The sequence below is a fragment of the Gracilinanus agilis genome, chromosome 2 (genome assembly GCF_016433145.1).
Source record: "Gracilinanus agilis isolate LMUSP501 chromosome 2, AgileGrace, whole genome shotgun sequence".
Classification (NCBI taxonomy): Eukaryota; Metazoa; Chordata; class Mammalia; order Didelphimorphia; family Didelphidae; genus Gracilinanus; species Gracilinanus agilis.
Window position 1 is genome coordinate 509,786,237 of NC_058131.1, and position 20,974 is coordinate 509,807,210.

The 20,974-nt window shown below is 36.9% G+C and overlaps 1 protein-coding gene and 1 pseudogene across 1 annotated transcript in view; one reads left to right on the plus strand and one right to left on the minus strand.

Moving 5' to 3' along the window:
• LOC123234050 (cation channel sperm-associated protein subunit beta-like) overlaps positions 1–14,143 on the minus strand; it is a 168,612-nt gene extending 154,469 nt beyond the window's left edge. Inside the window, exon 1 of the mRNA XM_044660001.1 lies at positions 14,062–14,143. Coding sequence (XP_044515936.1) covers positions 14,062–14,143 — 82 coding nt within the window. The remainder of the gene's footprint in view (positions 1–14,061) is intronic.
• Positions 14,144–14,884: 741 nt separating this feature from the next.
• LOC123234051 lies at positions 14,885–20,717 on the plus strand (annotated as a pseudogene).
• Positions 20,718–20,974: the final 257 nt, after the last annotated feature.

Here is a 20,974-nt window from a genome sequence, read left to right on the forward strand (position 1 = left end):
CTTGAATATAAAGAAGGAAACTGTAAGTAAATTAAGAGAACACAGAATAGTATACTTGTCAGGTCTCTGAGAAAGGGAAAATTTTAAAACCAAGCAAGAGTTAGAAAAAATTACAAAATGTAAAATAATTAATTTTGATTATATTAAATTAAAAAAGTTTTTGTACAAACAAAAACAATGTAGTCAAAATTAGAAGTGAAACAATAAACTGGGAAGTAATCTTTATTTCAAAAAATTCTGACAGATGTGTAATTATTCAAATATACAAGGAACTAATTTAATTGTATAAAAAATCATCTAATTCCCCAATTGATAAAAGGGGAATGAACATGAATAGGCAATTTTCAGATAAAGAAATCAAAACTATCAATGAGCACATGAGAAAGTGTTCTAAATCTCTAATAATTAGAGAAATGCAAATGAAAACAACTCTGAGGTACCACCTCACACCTAGCAGATTGGCTAAAATGATAGAAGGGGAGAGTAATGAATGTTGGAGGGGATGTTGCAAAATTGGGACATTAATGCACTGCTGGTGGAGTTGTGAACTGATCTAACCATTCTGGATGTCAATTTGGAACTATAACGAAAGAGCTCTAAAGGACTGCCTACCCTTCGAACCAGCTATAGCATTGCTGTGTTTGTACCCAAGAGAGATCATAGATAAACAGATTTGTACAAAAATATTTATAGCTGGGTTCGTTGTGGTGGCAAAAACCTGGATAACGAGGGTATGCCCTTCAATTGGGGAATGGCTGAACAAATTATGGTATATGCTGGTGATGGAATTCTATTGTGCTCAAAGGAATAATAAACTGGAGGAATTCCATGTGAACTGGAAAGACCTCCAGGAATTGATGCAAAGTGAAAGGAGCAGAGCCAGAAGAATATTGTACACAGAGACTGATAAACTGTGATAAAATCGAATGTAATGTACTTCTGTACTAGCAGAAAAGCAATGAGCCAGGACAATTCTCAGGGACTTATGGTAAAGAATGCTACCCACATTCAGAGGAAGAACTGTAGAAATGGAAACACAGAAGAAAAACATCTGCTTGAACACATGGGGTTGATGCAGACATGGTGGGGGATGAAGATGCAAAACAACCACACCAATGCAACTATCAATAATATGTAAATAAATCTTGATTGATCACACAAGTTAAAACTAGTGGAAATGTGAGTTGGATATGGTGGTGAAGGGGAAGTAAAAACAAGAATCATCTAACCATGGAACATTTTTCTAAAGAGTTAAAATATTTAAATATGTATTTAAATTTTAAAAAAAATCAATAAAGAGAGGTTGAAGGAAATTGGGAAAAGTACTTAAAAAGCAAAATAGGTCATCTGAAAATAGTGGCACGTGATCTAAAACAAGAAAATAGTGTCTTAAAAGCCAGAATTTGCCAGCTTGTAAACAAAGCAAAGAAAGTGAAAGATGACCTACAAAGAAAAATATAGAAAAGGAAAAGGAGGATCAAAAAGCAAGGGACAAAATTTAAAAATTAGAATTGAACAACTAGAAGCAAATGACTTCATAAGACAGGAAGAGTCTATAAAATAAAATCAAAAGAATGAAAAATGAGGAAAATATGAAGCACCTCATTGTTAAACAACAGAACTGGAAAATAGATCCAGGAGAGACAATTTTAGAATTATTGTACTACTGGAAAATCATGACAAAAGAAAAAGTCTGACACATCATTCTACAGGAAATTATCCAATAATACTAGCCTGATATTCTTGAACAAGAAGATAAAGTAGAGATTTAAAGAATACACAGTTCACCTCCTGCATTAAATCCCCAATTGACAACACACAGGAATGTTAAAGCCAAGTTCAAGAACTCCCAGACCAAGGAAAAAATACTATAAGCTGTTAAAAATAAATAATTCAGATATCTTGGAGACACAGTCTGGATTATACAAGACCTAGCTGTACCCACACTGAATGACCAGAAGGCATGGAATATGATATTCTGGAAAGCCAGGGAACTGGGTCTATGACCAAGAATTAACTATCCAGCAAAATTTACTATATTCTTGCAGGGGAAAAATATGGTCATTTTATGAAATAGAAGATTTCCAAGCAGCACAGAAGAAAAGACCAGATCTAAACCAAAAATTTGATGCCCAAATACAGAACCAAAGAGAATCACCAAAAGGTAATTAAGAAAGGGGGAGAAATTTTTTAAGGCACTGAAAAAGAGCAAATGATTTGTTATTATCACTCAGGGCAGCTAACAGAAGTATACTTAGAGTGTACAGTGACAAACTGTATAGGATGATGTGTCAAAAATATATAAAATATATTAAAAACTAGGGGTAAAAAAGAGGATAATACTAAGAGAAATGGGAAAAGAGAAAAAAATGGGGTAAATATATATATATATATCATAAAGAAGCACATAGAGGAAGTGGGGGGGACCAATAAAATGAAAGGGTAGAAGAGATTGGCAACAGGAGCTAAACCAATTGTAAAAAAATTACCCCATTGATAAATGGGCAAGGGACATGAATAGGCAGTTTTCAGATAAAGAAATCAAAACTATCAATGAGCACATGAAAAAGTGTTCTAAATCTCTCATAATTAGAGAAATGCAAATTAAAACAACTCTGAAGTATCATCTCATACCTAACAGATTGGCCAACATGAGAGCAAATAAAAGTAATAAATATTGGAGGGGATGAGGCAAAATTGGAATACTAATGCTTTGCTGGTGGAGTTGTGAATTGATTGAATCATTCTGGAAGGCAATTTGGAACTATTCCCAAAGAGCTTTAAAAGACTGCCTGCCCTTTGATCCAGCTACACCACTGATGGGTTTGTACCCCAAAGAGATAATAAAGAAAAATACATGCACAAAAATATTTATAGCTGCATTCTTTGTAGTGACAAAAAACAGGAAAATGACTAGGTATCCATTGATTGGGGAATGGCTGAACAAATTGTGGTATTTGACAGTGATAGAATATTACTGTGCTGAAAGGAATGATGAACTGGAGGATTTCTATATGCACTGAAAACATCTCCAGAAACTGATGCAGAGAAAAAGGAGCAGAATGAGGAGAACATTGTACACATAGACTGATACATTGTGGCATAATTGAATATAATGGATTTCTCTACTAGCAGCAATGTAATGATCCAGGATAATACTGAGGGACCTGTGAAAAAAGAATGCTATCCACATCCAGAGAAAGAATTGTGGGAGTAGAAACACAGAAGAAAAACATATTGTTGATCACATGGTTCCATGGGTATATGACTTTAAATGATTACTCTATTGCAATGGTTGGCAACCTTTTTGGCCCTGAGAGCCATAAACTCCTGCGGAAGGAGGAGGATGGAGGCGGAAGGCACTGGAATCTGGGCGGGGGCTGAAGGGCCCCCTGGGGGACATCCTGGGACTCTGCCCTGACTGGCAGGTCTGGAGGTGGAACCAGATATGGCTAGAGAGCCATATGTTGCCAACCCCTGCTCTATTGCAAATATTAATAAAATGGAAATAGGTTTTGAACAATGATACATGTAAAACCCAGTGGAAATGCTTGTTGGCTCCAGGAGGGGGAAAGGCAGGGAGAGGGGAAAGGAGAGGGGCATGGGGGGAGGGAAAAACATGAATCATGTAACCACAGAAAAATATTCAAAATCAATCAATTAATTAATTAAATCTCCAGATAAAAACTAAATTGGAAATCCTAAAAATTAAAGGAGAAATTAATAAAATTGAAAGTAAAAGAACTTTTAAACTCATAAATAAGGCTAGGAGTTGGTACTTCGAAAAAACAAATACAAAAATAAAGTACTAGTTAATGTAATCAAAAAAAGTAAGAAGAGAATTAAATGAACAATATCAAAGATGAAAAGGGTGATCTCACCTCTAATGAAAAGGAAATTAAGGTACTTATTAAGAACTATTTTGCCTAATTACATGGCAATAAATATGACAATCTAGGTGAAATGGGTGAATATTTACAAAGATACAAATTGTCTAGATTAACAAAAGAGGAAATAGAATACTTAAATAAACCTATCTCAGAAAAAGAATTGAACAAGCCACCAAGGAACTTCCTAAGAAAAAATCCCCAGAACCAGATGGATTCACAAGTGAATTCTATCAAACATTTAAAGAACAACTAATCCCTATACTATACAAATTATTTGACAAAATAAACAAAGAAGTGTCTTACCAAATTCTTTTTATGACGAAATATGGTATTGATTCCAAAGCCAGATAGACCAAAAACAGAGAAAACAACAGACCAATCTCCTTAATAAACACAGATGCAAAAATCTTAAATAAAATACAAGCAAAAAAACTACAGCAAGTTATCAGAAGGATTGTCCACTATGAACAGGTGGGATTTCTACTAGGAATGAAAGAATGGTTTAATATTAGGAAAACCATCCACATAATTGACTATATCAATAATCAAACCAACAAAAATGACATGATTATCTCAATAGATTCAGAAAAAGCCTTTCACAAAATACAATACCCATTCCTATCGAAAACATTAGAAAGTAGAGGAATAGCTTGGCCATTCCTCAAAATAATAGACAATATCTATTTAAAACCATAAGCAAGTATCATCGGCAATGGGAACAAGTTAGAAATCTTCCCAAAAAGATCAGGAGTGAGGCAAAGATGCCCATTGTCAGTTCTATCATTTAATATCATTCTAGAAATCCTAGAAGTAGCAATTAGAGGGGAAAAAAAAGAAATCGAAGGGATTAAAGTAGGCTGTGAGGAAACTATGACTCTGTACAGATAATTTGATGATATACTTAAAGATTCCTAGAAAATCAACTAAAAGACTAGCGGAAATAATCAACAATTATAGGAAAGTTGCAGAGTACAAGATAAACCTCCATAAATCATCAGCATTTCTATATATTTCCAACAAATTCAGCAGCAGAAGTTAGAAAGAGAAATTTCATTTAAAAACACCCTAGAGCCTTCCAGCAATAGGCAAACTACAGCCCCAGGGGCCAGATGGGAGGGGGCCCTGAAAGGTTCTATCTGGTCTGCTGATATTATTCCTAATCTGATGAATACAATGAGTAGAGTACAATACAATGAAACTTCAAAAGATTTGCCTTAAACTATGCTCAAAGGGCTATAAAAGAATGCCTGCCCTTTGATCCAGCCATACCATTGTTGGGTTTGTACCCCAAAGAGATCATAGATAAACAGACTTGTATGAAAATATTTATAGCAGCGCTTTTTGTGGTGGCAAAAAACTGGAAAAGGAGGGTATGTCCTTCAATTGGGGAATGGCTGAACAAATTGTGGTATATGCTGGTGATGGAATACTATTGTGCTGAAAAGAATAATGAACTTGAGGAATTCTGTGTGAACTAGAAAGACCTCTAGGAATTAATGCAGAGGGAAAGGAGCAGAACCAGGAGAACATTGTACACAGAGACTAATACATTATGGCACAATTGAATGTAATGGACTTTTCTACTAGTAGAAATGCAATGTTCCAGGGCAATCCTGAGGAATTTATGAGAAATAACACTATCCACATCCAGAGAAAAACTGTGGGAACAGAAACACAGAAGAAAAACATGATCAATCACATAGTTCAATAGGGACATGATTAGGGTTTTGATGTTAAAGGATCACTCTACTGCAAATATCAATAACATGGAAATAGGTTTTGAACAATGATACATGTATAGCCAAGTGGAATTGCTTGTCAGCTCTGTAAAGGGGGAGAAAAAGGGGTGGATAATTATTCATGTAACTATGGAAAAATAGTATAAATTTTAAAAATTCAAAAAAAAAGTTTTTTCACAAAGACCAATGCAACCAAGATTAGAAGGAAAACAACAAACTGGAAAAAATGTTTATAGCAAGTGTCTCTAACAAAGGCTGCATTTCTCAAAAATACAGAAAATGGAGTCAAATTTATTAGACAAAGCATTCCTCAGTTAACAAAGAGTCAAAGACAATTCTCAGATAAAGAAATTAGAATTTTTAGTCACATTAAAAAATCACTATATGTTAGAGAAATACAAATTAAAACAACTATGAAGTACCTCACACATCTCAGACTCACTAAAATGATCACAAAGGAAAATGATAGATGTTGAGAGTAGATGTGGAAAAATTGGGATACTAATGCTTTGTTGGTTGAACTATGAATTGATACATCTATTTTGGACATTTATTTGGAACCATGCTCAAATAGTCATAAAACTGTGCATACCTTTTGACACAACAATACCACTACTAGAGAAAGGGGTCTACTTGTACAAAAAAAAATTAAAGCAGCTCTTTTTGTGGTGGCAAATGATTGGAAACTGAAGGGATGCCCATTAATTGTGGAATGGGAGGGAATGGGAGAGAACATGGATTCAAAAATGTCAGAAAACTATTAATAAAAATTATATCTACATGTAACCTGGGGGAAAAAATTTAAGAGCATAAGAGACCTACACCAAGACTTCTGTGAAGAATGAAAGCAAAACTATAGGAAACTGAGAAAATCCATTCCTTAGCTCTCTTCCCCTACTTTTCCTTCTCCACTTCCATCACCACTTGATTCAACATCACTAAATAATGGCCATAGGTTTTCTCCACATCTCAAAAAAGTCTTAAAGAGAAGCTAATAGTCAGATATTGAACTGGGAAGAAACAAGTTCACAAGTGATCTTCTGAGGGACAGATAGTAGTGGCCCTGAATTCAATCAATGAAAAGTCTTCCCCTCTCCCCAAGTTGAGCCACTAAGTTAGCAGAGGAGTCACCATGGCTGGTAGTCATCACTAATACTCTGATCACAGAGGCATGTAGAGACACTCAGATATAGGGAGACAGAAATAGAAAGAAGCAGAGATAGCAAGGCAGAGAATGACAATGAGACAGACAGAGACAAAGATAGAGAGTGTATAAGGACAAGAGATGGAAATAGAGACCAAGAGATATGATTGGCTCCTCTCCAGAAATGTTGAAAGGATTCAATGGGCTCTGCAACCAGTACTTTAAATAATGTCAAGTGTTAATAAACCAGGTCTTTCTAACTACATGAAGGCAAGATCTACCCAAGGTTAGATGCAGGAGTAGAGTCTAGTCTTTGCACTTCCCTAGAGAACAAAGTCATTAGGCAAAGGCTTTATGTGTCTATGTCTTTTTGTAGAGCAATAAAGGGAACTACTCTGGTAGATCAGAGTTAGTCAAACTGGAATAGATTGCCATGAAAGATCAAATGGTACACAGTCTTGTCTGACAGTCACTATTGGAGTATGTCACTGATCTAGTAGTCAGAAAAAGGGACAATGACTTCACAAAAAAAGAGACAAGAGTATTACAATCTCTTCGTAGAAAGGTATTCACATGTCTTTGCTCTCATTTTAGTCTTATTTTGCAACACACTGAGAAAAAAGATACCATAAGAAAGGAATGCTAGGAAAGAATTATGATTATTTATTGTACATTCTCCTCCTGGTTAGGAAGTACAGTATCTGAACTAGGATTCAAGGAAGCATGAACCTAAACACCAGGCTCTATTGGTACCAAAGTATTTCTTCAGGGCACCAAAACCTGGGAGTTTAAAACAGAAACAGGCATCTCACTGTAAGAAGAGAGCTCCAGGCTGGCATTTCAAGTATTCATTCAGATAAAGAGATATGGAAACAGAGCACTGGCTTTGTCTGATTCACTCTAAATCCATGAGGGTACATCTTTTGGTGCAGTTGTTTGCATCCTCCACTTTTTTGTACTGAGGTAGTATTATTACAGTCATAGGTCAAGCTCGCCATCACACTCCTAACTCCACCCTGGCAGGAAGGTTATAGATCTGAATGCTAGCCCTCATTCCAAGATGCTTCTCTAGAAACGATATGGTTGAGTGATAAGGTATTTCTGTAAAGAACATATTAAAGTAAAGGTAAGGACTGGAAATTTTATTCATTGTTCTAAGGAACTCTCACGTGAGGATATAATCCCTTTGCAATATAGGTCAAGACATTTTCTTAAATTCATGATCTTAGAAAGCTGCTTAGAGCTTGTCTTGCCCCAAGTCACCCACACAGTAAGTGTGCAGTCAGAGGCAGGACTTGAATCTAAGTCTTCTTAGCTTGGAACTCTCTATCCACTTATAGGCAGCTGGGTGCTGTAGCAAAGAGAGTGTTGGACTTGGAGTCAGGAAGATCTGAGATTGGACCCTGCCTCAAATTCTTACTAGCTGTCTGAGTCTTAGCAAATCACTCACTAGTTCTGTGACTCAGTTTACTTATCTATAAAATACAGGTAATAATAGCACCTACTTCTCAGGACCTTTCTGAAGATCAGTTATATAAAATGCTTTGAAAACTTTAAAATATTATGTAAGTACTAGATTTCCACTAATTCTAGATCACGTACGTATACACCCAACTGCTCTAATAACCAATTGACTCATATACCCCATAACTCAACCACGTATCCTGAGTTGATCTGGGTGTTGGTCAACACCCTCCTCCGGGGGGGGGGGATTGTATTTTTCACAAAATCCAAGACTTAAAATTTTGTTTGAGAAAAATTTCAGGGAAAGAAGCTTGCTAACACCTTGAATTCAGAAAATGAACTGTTTAAAAAGATGCCTGCAGAAACCTACACTGCATCAGAAGATCCAGAATGAACTTTGGGGTGAAATTGATTGAACTGAAGGTGGTTGAACATATGGAAAAGTGGCCTTGTTGCTTCTGTGAGTAGGAGATATCTTAGACAGTGCACTCAACCAACCCACTCTAAGTATGTAGGCAAATGTCTAGGTGATACCATAACAAAAACTAAGGGAATGTGGGATGAGTTTAACCCCAGTCAATAAGCCACTTTGAGTAAAGGAGAATGAGTTTAATAATATTTAGTAATATTTCTGCCAGTTTTTAGAAAGGACAGCTTTATAGGAGCACAGCCTGACCGGAAAGCTGAAGGGCTTTCTGAAATATAATAGCAAGCACACTACTGGTTTATCTCATTTTACTCCCCAACAGCCCCATGATGTAGGGACTGTTATTTTGCCATGTAACAATTGAAGAAATTCAGGCAAATAGAAGTTGTGATATGCCTAGTATTTGAGGCTGGATTTGAACTCAGGTCCTCCTGACTCCAGGCCTATTAACCTACCCATTGCACCAACTTACTTCTTCAAATCAAATAAAAACAAATGAGATAACATTTATAAAACGTTTAGCATAGTGCCTGGCACATATTAGGTTCTGTAAAAATGCTTATTCTTTTCCCCCTTTCCTTTATGTGTATTTGTGTATATGTGTATGTATGTGTGTAATAGTAACCAACAACTTCTGTGATCTGGGGTTTACTTCAATATTAATACTTTGATATTCAATATTCAATATTAATTCAATGTTAAGCAAGCAGTCAGGGAATTTCATAAATTACACAAATAGCATAAATCTAAATTCCAAACATTTGTTTGCCTTCATGTAGCATTTAATATACGTACATACATACATATATATGCACACATATATGTATGCACACACACACACACACACACACACACACACACATATATATATATATATATATATGTATATGTAAAAGAATTATCCCTCCAACCAAACCTGGCCAGTGATGTGTTTTGTACAAGTCAAGTCTGCTTACCATGGCAACAGAAATATAAGAAAATTGAGACAGAAAAAAATGGATATTAAGAAGCAGCATTCTACTCATTTCCATTTGCTAATTTAGCTAAAAAGAAGAAAACTCAAATGCCAGGATAAACAGGAAGGGGTAAATCACAATGAACAATGACTGAATAAGGAAAAGCATTACAATTTTTGCTCACACTGATAAATCCACAAAATTAAGAATCTAAAATATATGTATTAATAAACCATCAAAATTTTCAAAAAACAAGAATTACATAATCTAATTAAACCCATGAAAGGAGAAATTGAGAATCTAATTATCAAACTACCACAATGAAATAAAATGCTTCCAGTTAAGATGACCCAGTTCTCTTACATAGACTCTGGCAAATATCTGAAAAAGATCCCAGAAATCCCAATGATAAAGAAAATAAAAAAATAATAGATTTTACAGCCATTCCAGAGTTTTACACACACACACACACACACACACACACACACACACACACACACACACACACATATTCATGTANACACACACACACACACACACACACACACACACACACACACACACACAGGTATTCATGTACCATGTACACATACACAGACAATTGAAGAGAAGGGAGGAACCCAGGGAAGCCAGCATGAGTGCAGGAAAATGCTAGTCATTTGGAAATGAAGAGGGGAGTTATGCTAGGGAAGCCAGTGCTAACTCCCATAAATGGACCCCAAACCAGCCAGAACTCTATACAGGGGTGTATAAACCAGGATGAGTTCTAATTCCCTGAAACTATATTCTGGCCCTAACCTCTCAGAACAGAATAATTTACCATTGCAATAGCACAAGGGGATAAAACTTGAGACATGTAATCCTGAGAGCAGGCAGGTCCAACTCAGCGCGTAGGTATATATGAGGCAATGTTGGGATGGGATGTGGCAGAAAAGAGGACAGGTATTTTCTTCGCATCTTACTGGAATTTATTAGAGCCATAGCAGGGAGGATAATTCATTCCAAATTGGAGACAATGTAAGAAGACAGGGACTAGCCAGAAACCACAGTGAATCACCAGGACAAAAAAAAGGAAGACTAAGTTGGAGATGGATGGAGAATGTGGCTAACAGCAACTACCACATCCATATAGTTAGCTATTTAGTAAACTAATATGCAGAGATAATGGGACAAAATAAGGTCTACCTAACCCATTCACGAATGATGGGAGGCAGTGTGACCCAAGTACAAACTCAAGAGGCAAAGATGAAAATATAAGCAAGCAGAACAAAAAAGGAAGCATAATGAAGAAACAACATGAGGTACGAGAAACCTTAAAAGTAAGGGAAGGAACTCTAAGTTTCTGGGGGGGCAAAAATGGTTTAAACACAAAGACTAGACTGGTCAAAATATGTAAGGAGAAAAAAAGTGAAAACATAAATGAATGTTTGGGTGGGAAAAATGAAAAGACAATAAATACCTTAAAATGGAAGATGGAAGATCTTACTTAAGTAGTATACTCCCTAAGGTAATTTGAGGAGACATAATGAAAAGATAGAGATAAACTTAGAGACAGAAAGACCTTACTTCCTGCCTCGAATGTCACTGGTTGTGTGACCCAAATCAAGTCACTAATTTCTCTCAGTTTTAATTTCCTACTCTGAAAAATAGGAATAATAATAGCACCTATCTCACCTGGTTCCACAGGATCAAATAAAATAGTACGTATTTAAAATTTTATGAACCATAAAATGCTATAAAATACTATCCACAATTATTTAAAAGTAGAATAGATTGAGCATAACTCAATAATTACATAAGAATTATTAGGAAAAGTAAAAAAGAAAAAAAATGGAAAACTTAAGGCACCTACTATTAAAAACAATTGATCTAGAAAACAGATAATTCAAGATTCAATAGACTATCTGAAAACTATGACCAAATATTTTAAATTGGACATTGTGTTTCCAGAAATCACAAATGAAAACTTCTCAGAACTACTAGATCCAAAGAACAAAGTGAAAATAGAATCCTCTATTTACTTCCTAATGAAATCCCCAAATGAACATATCTTGAAATGTCAAAATCAAAATCAAGAGCTTCTAAGACAAAGCCTGTAGACTGAAAGAACAAGTTCAATTACTAAGCAAACACAATCAGGATAAGAAAAGTAGCACCTACTGTAAAGGAGAGAAAAAAATTAAAATATAATATTCCAAAAAGCAAAAAATAAAGAATCACAATTTGTTACATTGAGTAGAGACCAGAAAACATGACAGAATTGGAGAATTTCAAATATCTCCTCATGCTAACAAAAATCAAGGGAGAATACCATCCTAAGAAAATCCAAAAGGGCATCATATGGAGTCATTTTTCCAGTCTTCATTAGCACAGGGAAATGATCAGATGCCCACAGAAAATAGGGAGAAGTTCATTCCAGAAGATCTGTGAAGACCATTTCAGCATGAGAACAAGGCTGGGCTTATTTTCATAGATAGAACAGCACAGGAAGAGGAGTCAATCAGAAACTGTATCACTATTGACCCCAGAGCTGGGTCAATGTGAACCAAAGCTGAGAACAGTAACTAAATAACCAAAGCAAAAATTTTAATTTCTGGACCAGTCTACCTGTTTGTGCTAAGTGTATCAAAACAAGCAAAGGTTGGATTTAAACAAATATGATGGATACATCTCCCCCTTTGCCACCAAGGGAAGATTTCTCTTTTATATAAAAGTAACTAGATTTGCCATTCCTCAAAAAATGAATATGTTTACATGAATATAAGGAGAGTTAAGGAATTATTTTGAGTATTTTACAATCCCTTATTATCTTTATGCCAGAGCATCACCAAAAGAAAGTTATTTAAGGGAGAGAACTTAATCTATTTCTGACATCTATAGAATACATATATTCTAGTGGCTTTTTCTCCCCACTACCACACTACTACCATTAGCTCCAGACCTCAAATGTCCCCTCCGACAGAGCTTTGGGTCCAGATCAAGGGACTCCAACACCAATCCAACCTCCAAGGGCTGATAGGATGAAAATATTTCCAGCATTTGACAAAATAACATATTAGCTTTGATAGTAATCACTTCCTATGAATCCAATTCAATACTAGTCTCTGTAAAACATTTTGTTTCATATTGGTCTACTGCACACTTCAACCATTCACCAGGCAATGCATGAAGTAAAACCACAAAATGTAGAAACTACCTCCATGTCTTCAAACAAATGAATGAATTTTTACTTACCTTCTCTGACTATAGTAATTGAAGAGATTTATACTAATGAAGTGGATAGTGGGATTATTAACTTAGACACACTAAATACTTATGAGATTCAAAGCACCAACAGGGCTTTGAAATATAAATGTTGACAGTCATGACACAGTCTTTCCTACAAAAGTATTACAATCCAGTTAGGAGGTATTCAAATAAGTATGATTCAGGGTAGAAGGAATTATAAACAAAAAATACATCCAGGCAAATGTCCTAGGAAAACAGAGAGAGAGAAGAAAGTGGAGGGAGGAAGGATCACATATTCTTCATGTATTTTATATTACATGCCCCAAAAGGCCAAAAGTGTCACAAGGGTTGGTATGTCACTATGAATGCATTTCAACATTAGATGAATTTGCAACTTCATCAATGTGTATATTCCAACCACTGACACAACTTTACTCCCTGGAATACAGTGATCCCTCACCTATCACGAGAATTACGTTCCAGAGACCCCCAGGATAGGGGAAAATCCAGGAAGTAGCGGGAAAGCAAACAGATCAATGCTACAGTCACTGAGTTGATCATTGCCCAGTATACAGAACGCAGTGCTGTGGTTGGTCACCTTTGCGCAAGCGGTAGTGGCATACTGCGTTTCTAGTGTGTACAGGACAGTATTCATCCACAAAATCCGGTAATATAGCAAAAAACTCAGCAAAACAGAATTAAATTTAAAAATAAAACCAAACCTGTGATACAGTGAAGCCACAACTGTATATAGTCTTTTTGAAGTAGCAACTAAACCCATCCATTACCTCGTGGGCATCTTTCTGGTTTCAAGTCTCCTCACACTTAGTTTGGCTGATCCTCAGACTAAGGATATGAAGTCACTTGAAATTTTCTCCACTTTCTAGCATTTTTACAAGCTTGTGGCCTCCTGGCATAGCCTTTGAGAGACTAAGGTCACTTCCATGACTTAATAAGGTACCAAAATAAAATTAGAACAAGAGAATAATGTGGGAATAATAAAAAGATATATTTACATTTTTCATATCAGAAATATATGAACAAAGATTGCTGTGAAGGAATGATAGGCACCAATTTACAAAAAAATGTATTTTGGGTAAGAAAGAGGAGAAATTAAAGCAATTTATCATAAGAGGACACAAAGAAGGTATATACATGAGAACCCCCAAGAAGGAGATAAAAATATATCAAGTAAGATATTGTTGTAACTTGCCTTTGATATTATATGTGACTTCTGATGATAAATCAGGCATCATCCAAAGTAAAACCACAACATGTAGAAGAGAATTCCCCATCTAGTTGAACAAATAAAGAATCCATTTTCATTAAATTGCTCTGTGTATGTCCCTGCTCTTTTTCCTACCTAAACTAAACTTGACATCATCAAAGGATGTTACAAGTTTCCTTCTCAGTTTTTTGACACTTGAAGGGAGATTCTCTCTCTGGCTCTGGCTCTGGTGGCTCTTGCTGAAAGGACACTCAGATTTCCATTGGGATTCCCATTTGGATGGGCATTTGGATTCTGATATACATTCTTTCATTGTTGACACTCTTGCTGGACACATTCTTGTGTTGGTGATGCTATAGACACTACTGCACTGGTGACTCTTGCTGAAGGGAGACGCTTATTCTGGTGACTCTTGATGAAAAGACTCTCCTGGACTTCTGGCTGGAGACTGGAACTTTGTTGGAGTTCACCTTCATTCCATCAGAATGCAATAGGGATATTTAGCTATTGCTCCCTACCTCTTTCTTACATTCCTCTCTCTTTACTATCTCTACTTTGATTAAACTAAACTTTTAAAGCTATCAACAGACTCATAATTTAAATTTTAATTATTACAATTTGACAATCTTTTAACTATTACACACTTTAGCTCTGGTTTCACCTAGGTTTCCTTTCTTAATTTACTTCCCTGAAATGTATGAATGAACCCATGGAAAACTAAAGAGAAAACATTGAGTCAGACTATACTTTAACAAGTAACTTTTAGGAGAGATAATCAATTTTAATTCTATAGGTAGGTACATCATTAATGTATTATGTATTAGTGTGGAAAAACATTGAATCCCATGAAATATCTACTGTGTGGGATGAGATTCAGCGTGTCATTTACAGAGTAGTATTTGGCTTGTAACCCCAATTTTCAAGACCCCTGAGTATTATTATTCCTTAGACTAAAACTGCCCTCTCACTCCATAAAATTTTTCATTTTCCTGACCTATTTTCAAAAACCTTGAGAAGAGTTTATCTGTACTCTGAGAAGAAAGCCAACTATAAGATAAGTTGGAGTATGGAACAGCAAGTTTCAATTTGTATCTTTAGTGTCCCTAGGCTGAAAATCCCATAATAATCATGGGTTTTTTTAATCATGGGGGTCTTTAGGGGTACATAATATTGAAAAACACGTGCTCAAGACTGTGAATGTCACAACCCCCTGTCCCCCACCCTGTGGTATTGAACAGAGGGAAGGAGAATCTTGAGTCAAGATTATTATAAAATCTGTGATTGTACCTAGAAGAGAGAACATCTTTGCCCCATCAAGCTGCTTGTATAAGCAGAATACCTTTTCCTTCCATTGCCTTCCCCCTTCCCTGCCCTTCTCTGTTGTCTGCTGTCTTCTCCGAATAAAGCTGTTTTTTCTCTGACAGCATCTTATCAAGTCTCCTGTCTGCTCATTAGAGTGATTTCTGGGGATATGAGCCCCACCAAAATTCCACTCCACACATCTACATTATTTAAATTTGTAAAGAAAACAGAATTTAACTTGATGGGAGCTCTGAAGCTAATCCAGATGTGATCCTCTTTAACGTGAACTTACTATTCATTGAGTTAATTTTGGGGTTGACCTCTGCTCTCTCTCCAAATACCCTTCTGTCCCTGAATCATTTTCAGTTATTCTGTTAAGTTGGAAGAATAATTAAACTACATTTTTGAACTATAACTTGAGATTATAGCCCTTCAGTAAGCCCTCTTACTATTGCAGTAGATAATCACGTTTTTCACCCTCTTTTATCTTTCTTATTCATAGGACACAAATGATTTAACTCTCCACAGTTGATCAATTGGGGTTCACACCCCAACAAAAACAACAGCCTAGTAAAAACCTTTTGCCTAGGTACAGTGAAGTGCTGGAAGATTCCAAAGAGGGAGGGGCAGTTGGAATTTCCAACTGAACTCTGGAAAGAGCATTCAAAAGTATCTGTCTCCAAATACCAGTGGGGAATATTATTTCCTCTCATGTGGAGTGAAAATCTGGGAGATCTTGATGTTTGGAATAAAATTATGCATTATTCCCCAGCATACATTAATTAGTATTAGTAATCATAGATTGGCAACTTCCTATAGAAAATTACTGAATGTTAGGTGCCCTTTAGAAGGGAGATACCAATCTCTCCTTATGAAGAGTAGAGAAATCCCCCTCTCCAAGCAGCTTTATATATTATACATAAATATACACTTTTAATTCACTCTTTTCTAATGTGGCCAACCTCCCTCCCTTTTCTCCCCTTCTTTTCATTCCCATGGAACAGTGCCCCACTTCATATGGGAAATGTCTTAAAACTTATAATTATAATCTTAACTCCCTGTCATAAATATTTCAGCCTGAAAGGCCTTGGACATGTCTAAATTCTGACTCAACTTAGAAATTGCAAACTTAAGGAAGGAATGCTCTCATGGCTTTGAGAGCACTGGGAAATGTAAGGGGAATAGGACAAGATCAAGAAAATATACCATACACAGACATTGTATTACACACAGGTGGTAGGTGACAAAGAAGAGAAGTATTGTGTTAAATTCCTATAAATTCTCAATTCATGTGAACATCTTTGCTTTGGGTAGACTACTCAGACAGTTTTCCCCATCCTCTCCCCTTCCTCTTCCTAATAAAGGCCCCACTGTCTTTGCAAGCATCTATCTAAGCCTTCTGTCTGCTCATTAGAGTGATTTCTGGGGGTGCAAGCTCCACCCAAGTTCCACTCCACATATTAATATATCAAGATTGCACCCTCATTAACCCTCAAATGATCAGAGCAAGAGCAAGCCTTGATGAAATGCAGACAAATGTGGCATTATTGAAGAGGTGACAAGGAAAAAGGGGGGGAGGGAAAGGGAAGGGAAACAGGACACTGCCCTCAAGTTGAGTGCTCCAAATAAAATGCCCCCATCTATGTGGAAGCATGGAGTTTTATAATAATCCTGATGCAAGATTCCCCTCCTCTCTTTTGTCCAACCCTTCGTGGGGGGGGGGAGGGTTATGATGTTCACAATCTTGGGAATCGCTGAATTATTTAAAAGCCAGTGTGTGGAATGCTTTTTGGGGTCTCTAACAATTGGCTCACCTCATACCCCCCCCCCCAGAATGAAATACAAACCAGAAGCCAGAGAGAAGATACGAAATGGCTGCTTAATTAGTTTTTGCAAAAGCAGGACATCTCCCAAGCTAGAGAGTTCAATAAAATGCAAGAATAACAGATCAAAATCCCCTAATTTATAGAAGACATAGTTACACACTGTTTCTCCCTTATCTCCCCGTCCATCACATTCAACCTGTCATTCCACCAGATGGATAGTTTGAAGGATAGTCAAAGGTGTTAAAATGTATACAGATTGAGAACAAATTCAGAAACTCTTGTTCTCAAGAAAGATAAGGGAACAGAAGGAATTGCTTTAGTTGTAAATTCTCATGGGATGTGATCCCTTTCTTCTACATCTTGTTGCTGTGTTTTGTTGAGGTTTGATCCTTTATAGCAAATCATTCAAGGTCTTTTGATATTCCAAGCATCTCTGCATTATAAATTAAGCAAGGGAAGGATATAAGACAGGCAAAGGGACAAGAGTGAGGCTTGTAAAAGGGTGAGAGGGGAAGGTGTCAGTTTTACTGCTAGCTTAAGGGGGTATACTAACCTCTGACTGCTAAATGAGTTCCTCACATTATTGGGGTACAGACTTAAAGCGGAAACTTAAAAAGGAAAAGGAAAACAGTTCTTAAGGAATAGCCACAGGTTTTTCTGTCCTACTCAGGACAAAGGGGCTAAAAGGTTTTTGTGTTAGAGACAGGGTGGGTTGATCTCTATTTTGAAGGACTCTTGGTAGGGTCCTGAAGATAGAGGGGTTACCAGGTACATGTTACCCTGAGAAGAGCATAGTTTAATCTCATCTCATGTACCATGAATAACAACAAAAAAGATTCTAGACATCATATTTCAGAGGGCAAAGAAGAAATTGAAAGAATCCATTAGTCACCTTATGAAAGAAATCTCGAAATATTAAAACTGCTAGGAATATTATAGCCAAAATTCAGACCTCCTAAGTCAAAGAGAAAATTTCCCCCAAGCACCCAGAAAAAATTTCAGATACCATGAAGCCACAGTCAGGATCACACAAGATTTAGCACAAATTAGTGAAGGACCTATAATATAGTATTCTGGAAGCATCGGAGCTAGGATTATAACCCAGGATAATTTATCCAGCAATGTTGAATATAATCTTATTAAAGAAAAAATATATCTAATGATATAGAGGAACTTTTAAGCATTTCTGATGAAAAGACCAGGGCAGAATAGAAAATGTAACATTCAATCACTCCTCAAAAGAAGCATAAATCAAAAAATCACAAAGTTGAATTGGTTTTATCCCTATATGGGAAGATGATACACGTAATCCCCTTCATCATTTCTTTGTGGTAGAGACTTCAACACAGTAGGCAACATAATTCCAAAAGACTCAGGATAAAACATGCCATCTGCCTCCACATAGACAACTGCCAGACTCAGAGAGCAGATTGAAGCATTTTTTTCTTTCTTTTTCTTATCCCATCCCAACCAAGATCATAACTAATGTGGGAATTTGTTCTGCATGATCTCATATTTGAAATGATATTGTATTTGCCTTTTCAATGAGTGAGGAAGTATTTAGGGAGAGAGAAAGGAAAGTAACTGAATAGTAAAATTGTAACAAAGTAAAATTAAATGAAGTTTTTTTTTTTCAAAAAAAATCTAACAATCTAACTCATATCTATCTTTCTAGGCTGATCACCCATTATTTTTCTTCGCTTGTTCTATATTATATATTCTATTATACATACTCATATCTAAGCTACTGTTCTTGGTATACAACAATCCATCTATCCTACCTCTGTGTCTTTGTACCATCTGGTATCTTCAATGTTGCCCCTCCTCAATTATGCCTTTTGGAAGCTCTAAATTCTTTCAAGGTTCAGCTCAAGTACTACGACTTTACAAGAGACTTCTCCTAATTCTCCTGGTTGTTAATTCTCTGTTCCCCTCACCTCAAAAGTACATTGTATTTATTTATAATTAAAATTTTTTCTTATCTATATACACATAGTTTCCCCTCCTTCAAGGTAAACTCTTTGAGGACAGAGAAGCCTTTACTTTGTCCTTCTATTGGGACTCTTAGTCCAGTAAATGGCACATTAATAGAACTATCTTTAAATTTATGTAATTTCTTATTTAATATTTTTTTAAACCCTTACCTTCCGTCTCGAAGTCAATACTGTGTATTGGCTCCAAGGCAGAAGAGTGGTAAGGGTAGGCAATGGGGGTCAAATGACTTGCCCAGGGTCACACAGCTAGGAAGTGTCTGAGGTCAGATTTGAACCTAGGACCTCCCGTCTCTAGGCCTGACTCTCAATCCACTGAGCTACCCAGCTGCCCCCCTTATTTAATATTTTAGAGAGGCAAAATTATCAAATTATTTCTAAATATTTTATCATGGAACACTATAGAAAACACCAGTAGTCAAGGAGAGATTATTTTCAGCTTAGTGGGGAAGCCAAGATGATGAATTTGATTGAAGAACGGGGAGGCGGTAGTATGAGACCAAAGAAAGCTTCCAATAGGAAGTCACACATGAATAGGACCTGAAGGAATGTTTTTCAGCTGTGAAGATCTCGAGATTGTATATATTAGTTAAGAATTAAGAGAAGTTGACGTGCACGCAGGGGGAGAGGGAGAATGGGGTTTCCCCCCAGTTCTCCCTCAGTTCTCCTTGCTTCTCCCACAGGGGCTGGGGGCTGCTGGCTGCAGAGACAGCCCCAGCCCTCCAAGTTCCCAAGTGGGGAGCCAAGAGAGCAGACAGTGTGAATGTCGGTGGCCCGGGAGGGAGAGGGAGGCTGGGAGGAGTTGGAACCCGGACTGGGACCACAGTTGGCTCCGAGTGGTCTGGAGCTTGAGTAGCCTCCCTACCCCTCCGCAGGTGGAGTATACCTACTGTGACAACAGCCTGGACCCTGGGCTCTTTGTGGAAAGTAACCAAAAGGGGAGTATAGTGCCCAGAGCCAACACAGATGATGAGGACAGTAATTACCAGCAAGAACGCTACGAGAAGTCATATAAGGAGAAGAGGGACGGAGCCCACACACAAGCAGAACAAAAGAGGAGAGATGCTGCTATGATGATCTTCAAGCCATAGTCCCCAACTGTCAGCAGCAAGATTTCTCCATTGGCTCCCAGAAACTCAGCAAGGCCATTATTCTGCAGAAGGCCATTGATTATACCCAGTTCTTGCATAAAGAGAAAAAGAAACAGGAGGAGGAAATATCTACCTTATGCAAGGACGTTATGGTTCTGAAAATCACAAAAGTGAACTATGAGCAGATTGTGAAGGTGCACCAGGATAACCCTCATGAAGGGGAGGACCAGGTCTCTGACCAGGTCAAGTTCAATGTGTTCCAAGGCATTATGGACTCTTTGATTCGGTCCTTCAGTGCCTCCATTTCTGTGGCCAGATTCCAGGAGCTATCAGCTTGGGTCTTCAGCTGGATTGAAGAGCACTAAGCCCCAGGTACCCTCCAAAAGATTTTTACTGGAGTGCTGCGCCAGTTAAAAAACCAGCTGTCCTGAATGCTTACCTTTCAGCCAACACTACTGAAAGTGTAGAACCAGAGATCTGGTTGGGTGCTGGCTCTGATGTCTCAAATAGAACATTTGGTTTGTTTACTGAATTTTTGGACAGCTTCTGACTAATTTTTTAAGAATTTAAATTTAAGTTTTTATGCTAATATGAGAATTCTAAAGTAATATGGTGGTTGCCGATTTAAAAAATTAACTCTTAAGTCACAAGTCTATTAGCCACTCTTAGCAACTTAGTTTAATAGAGA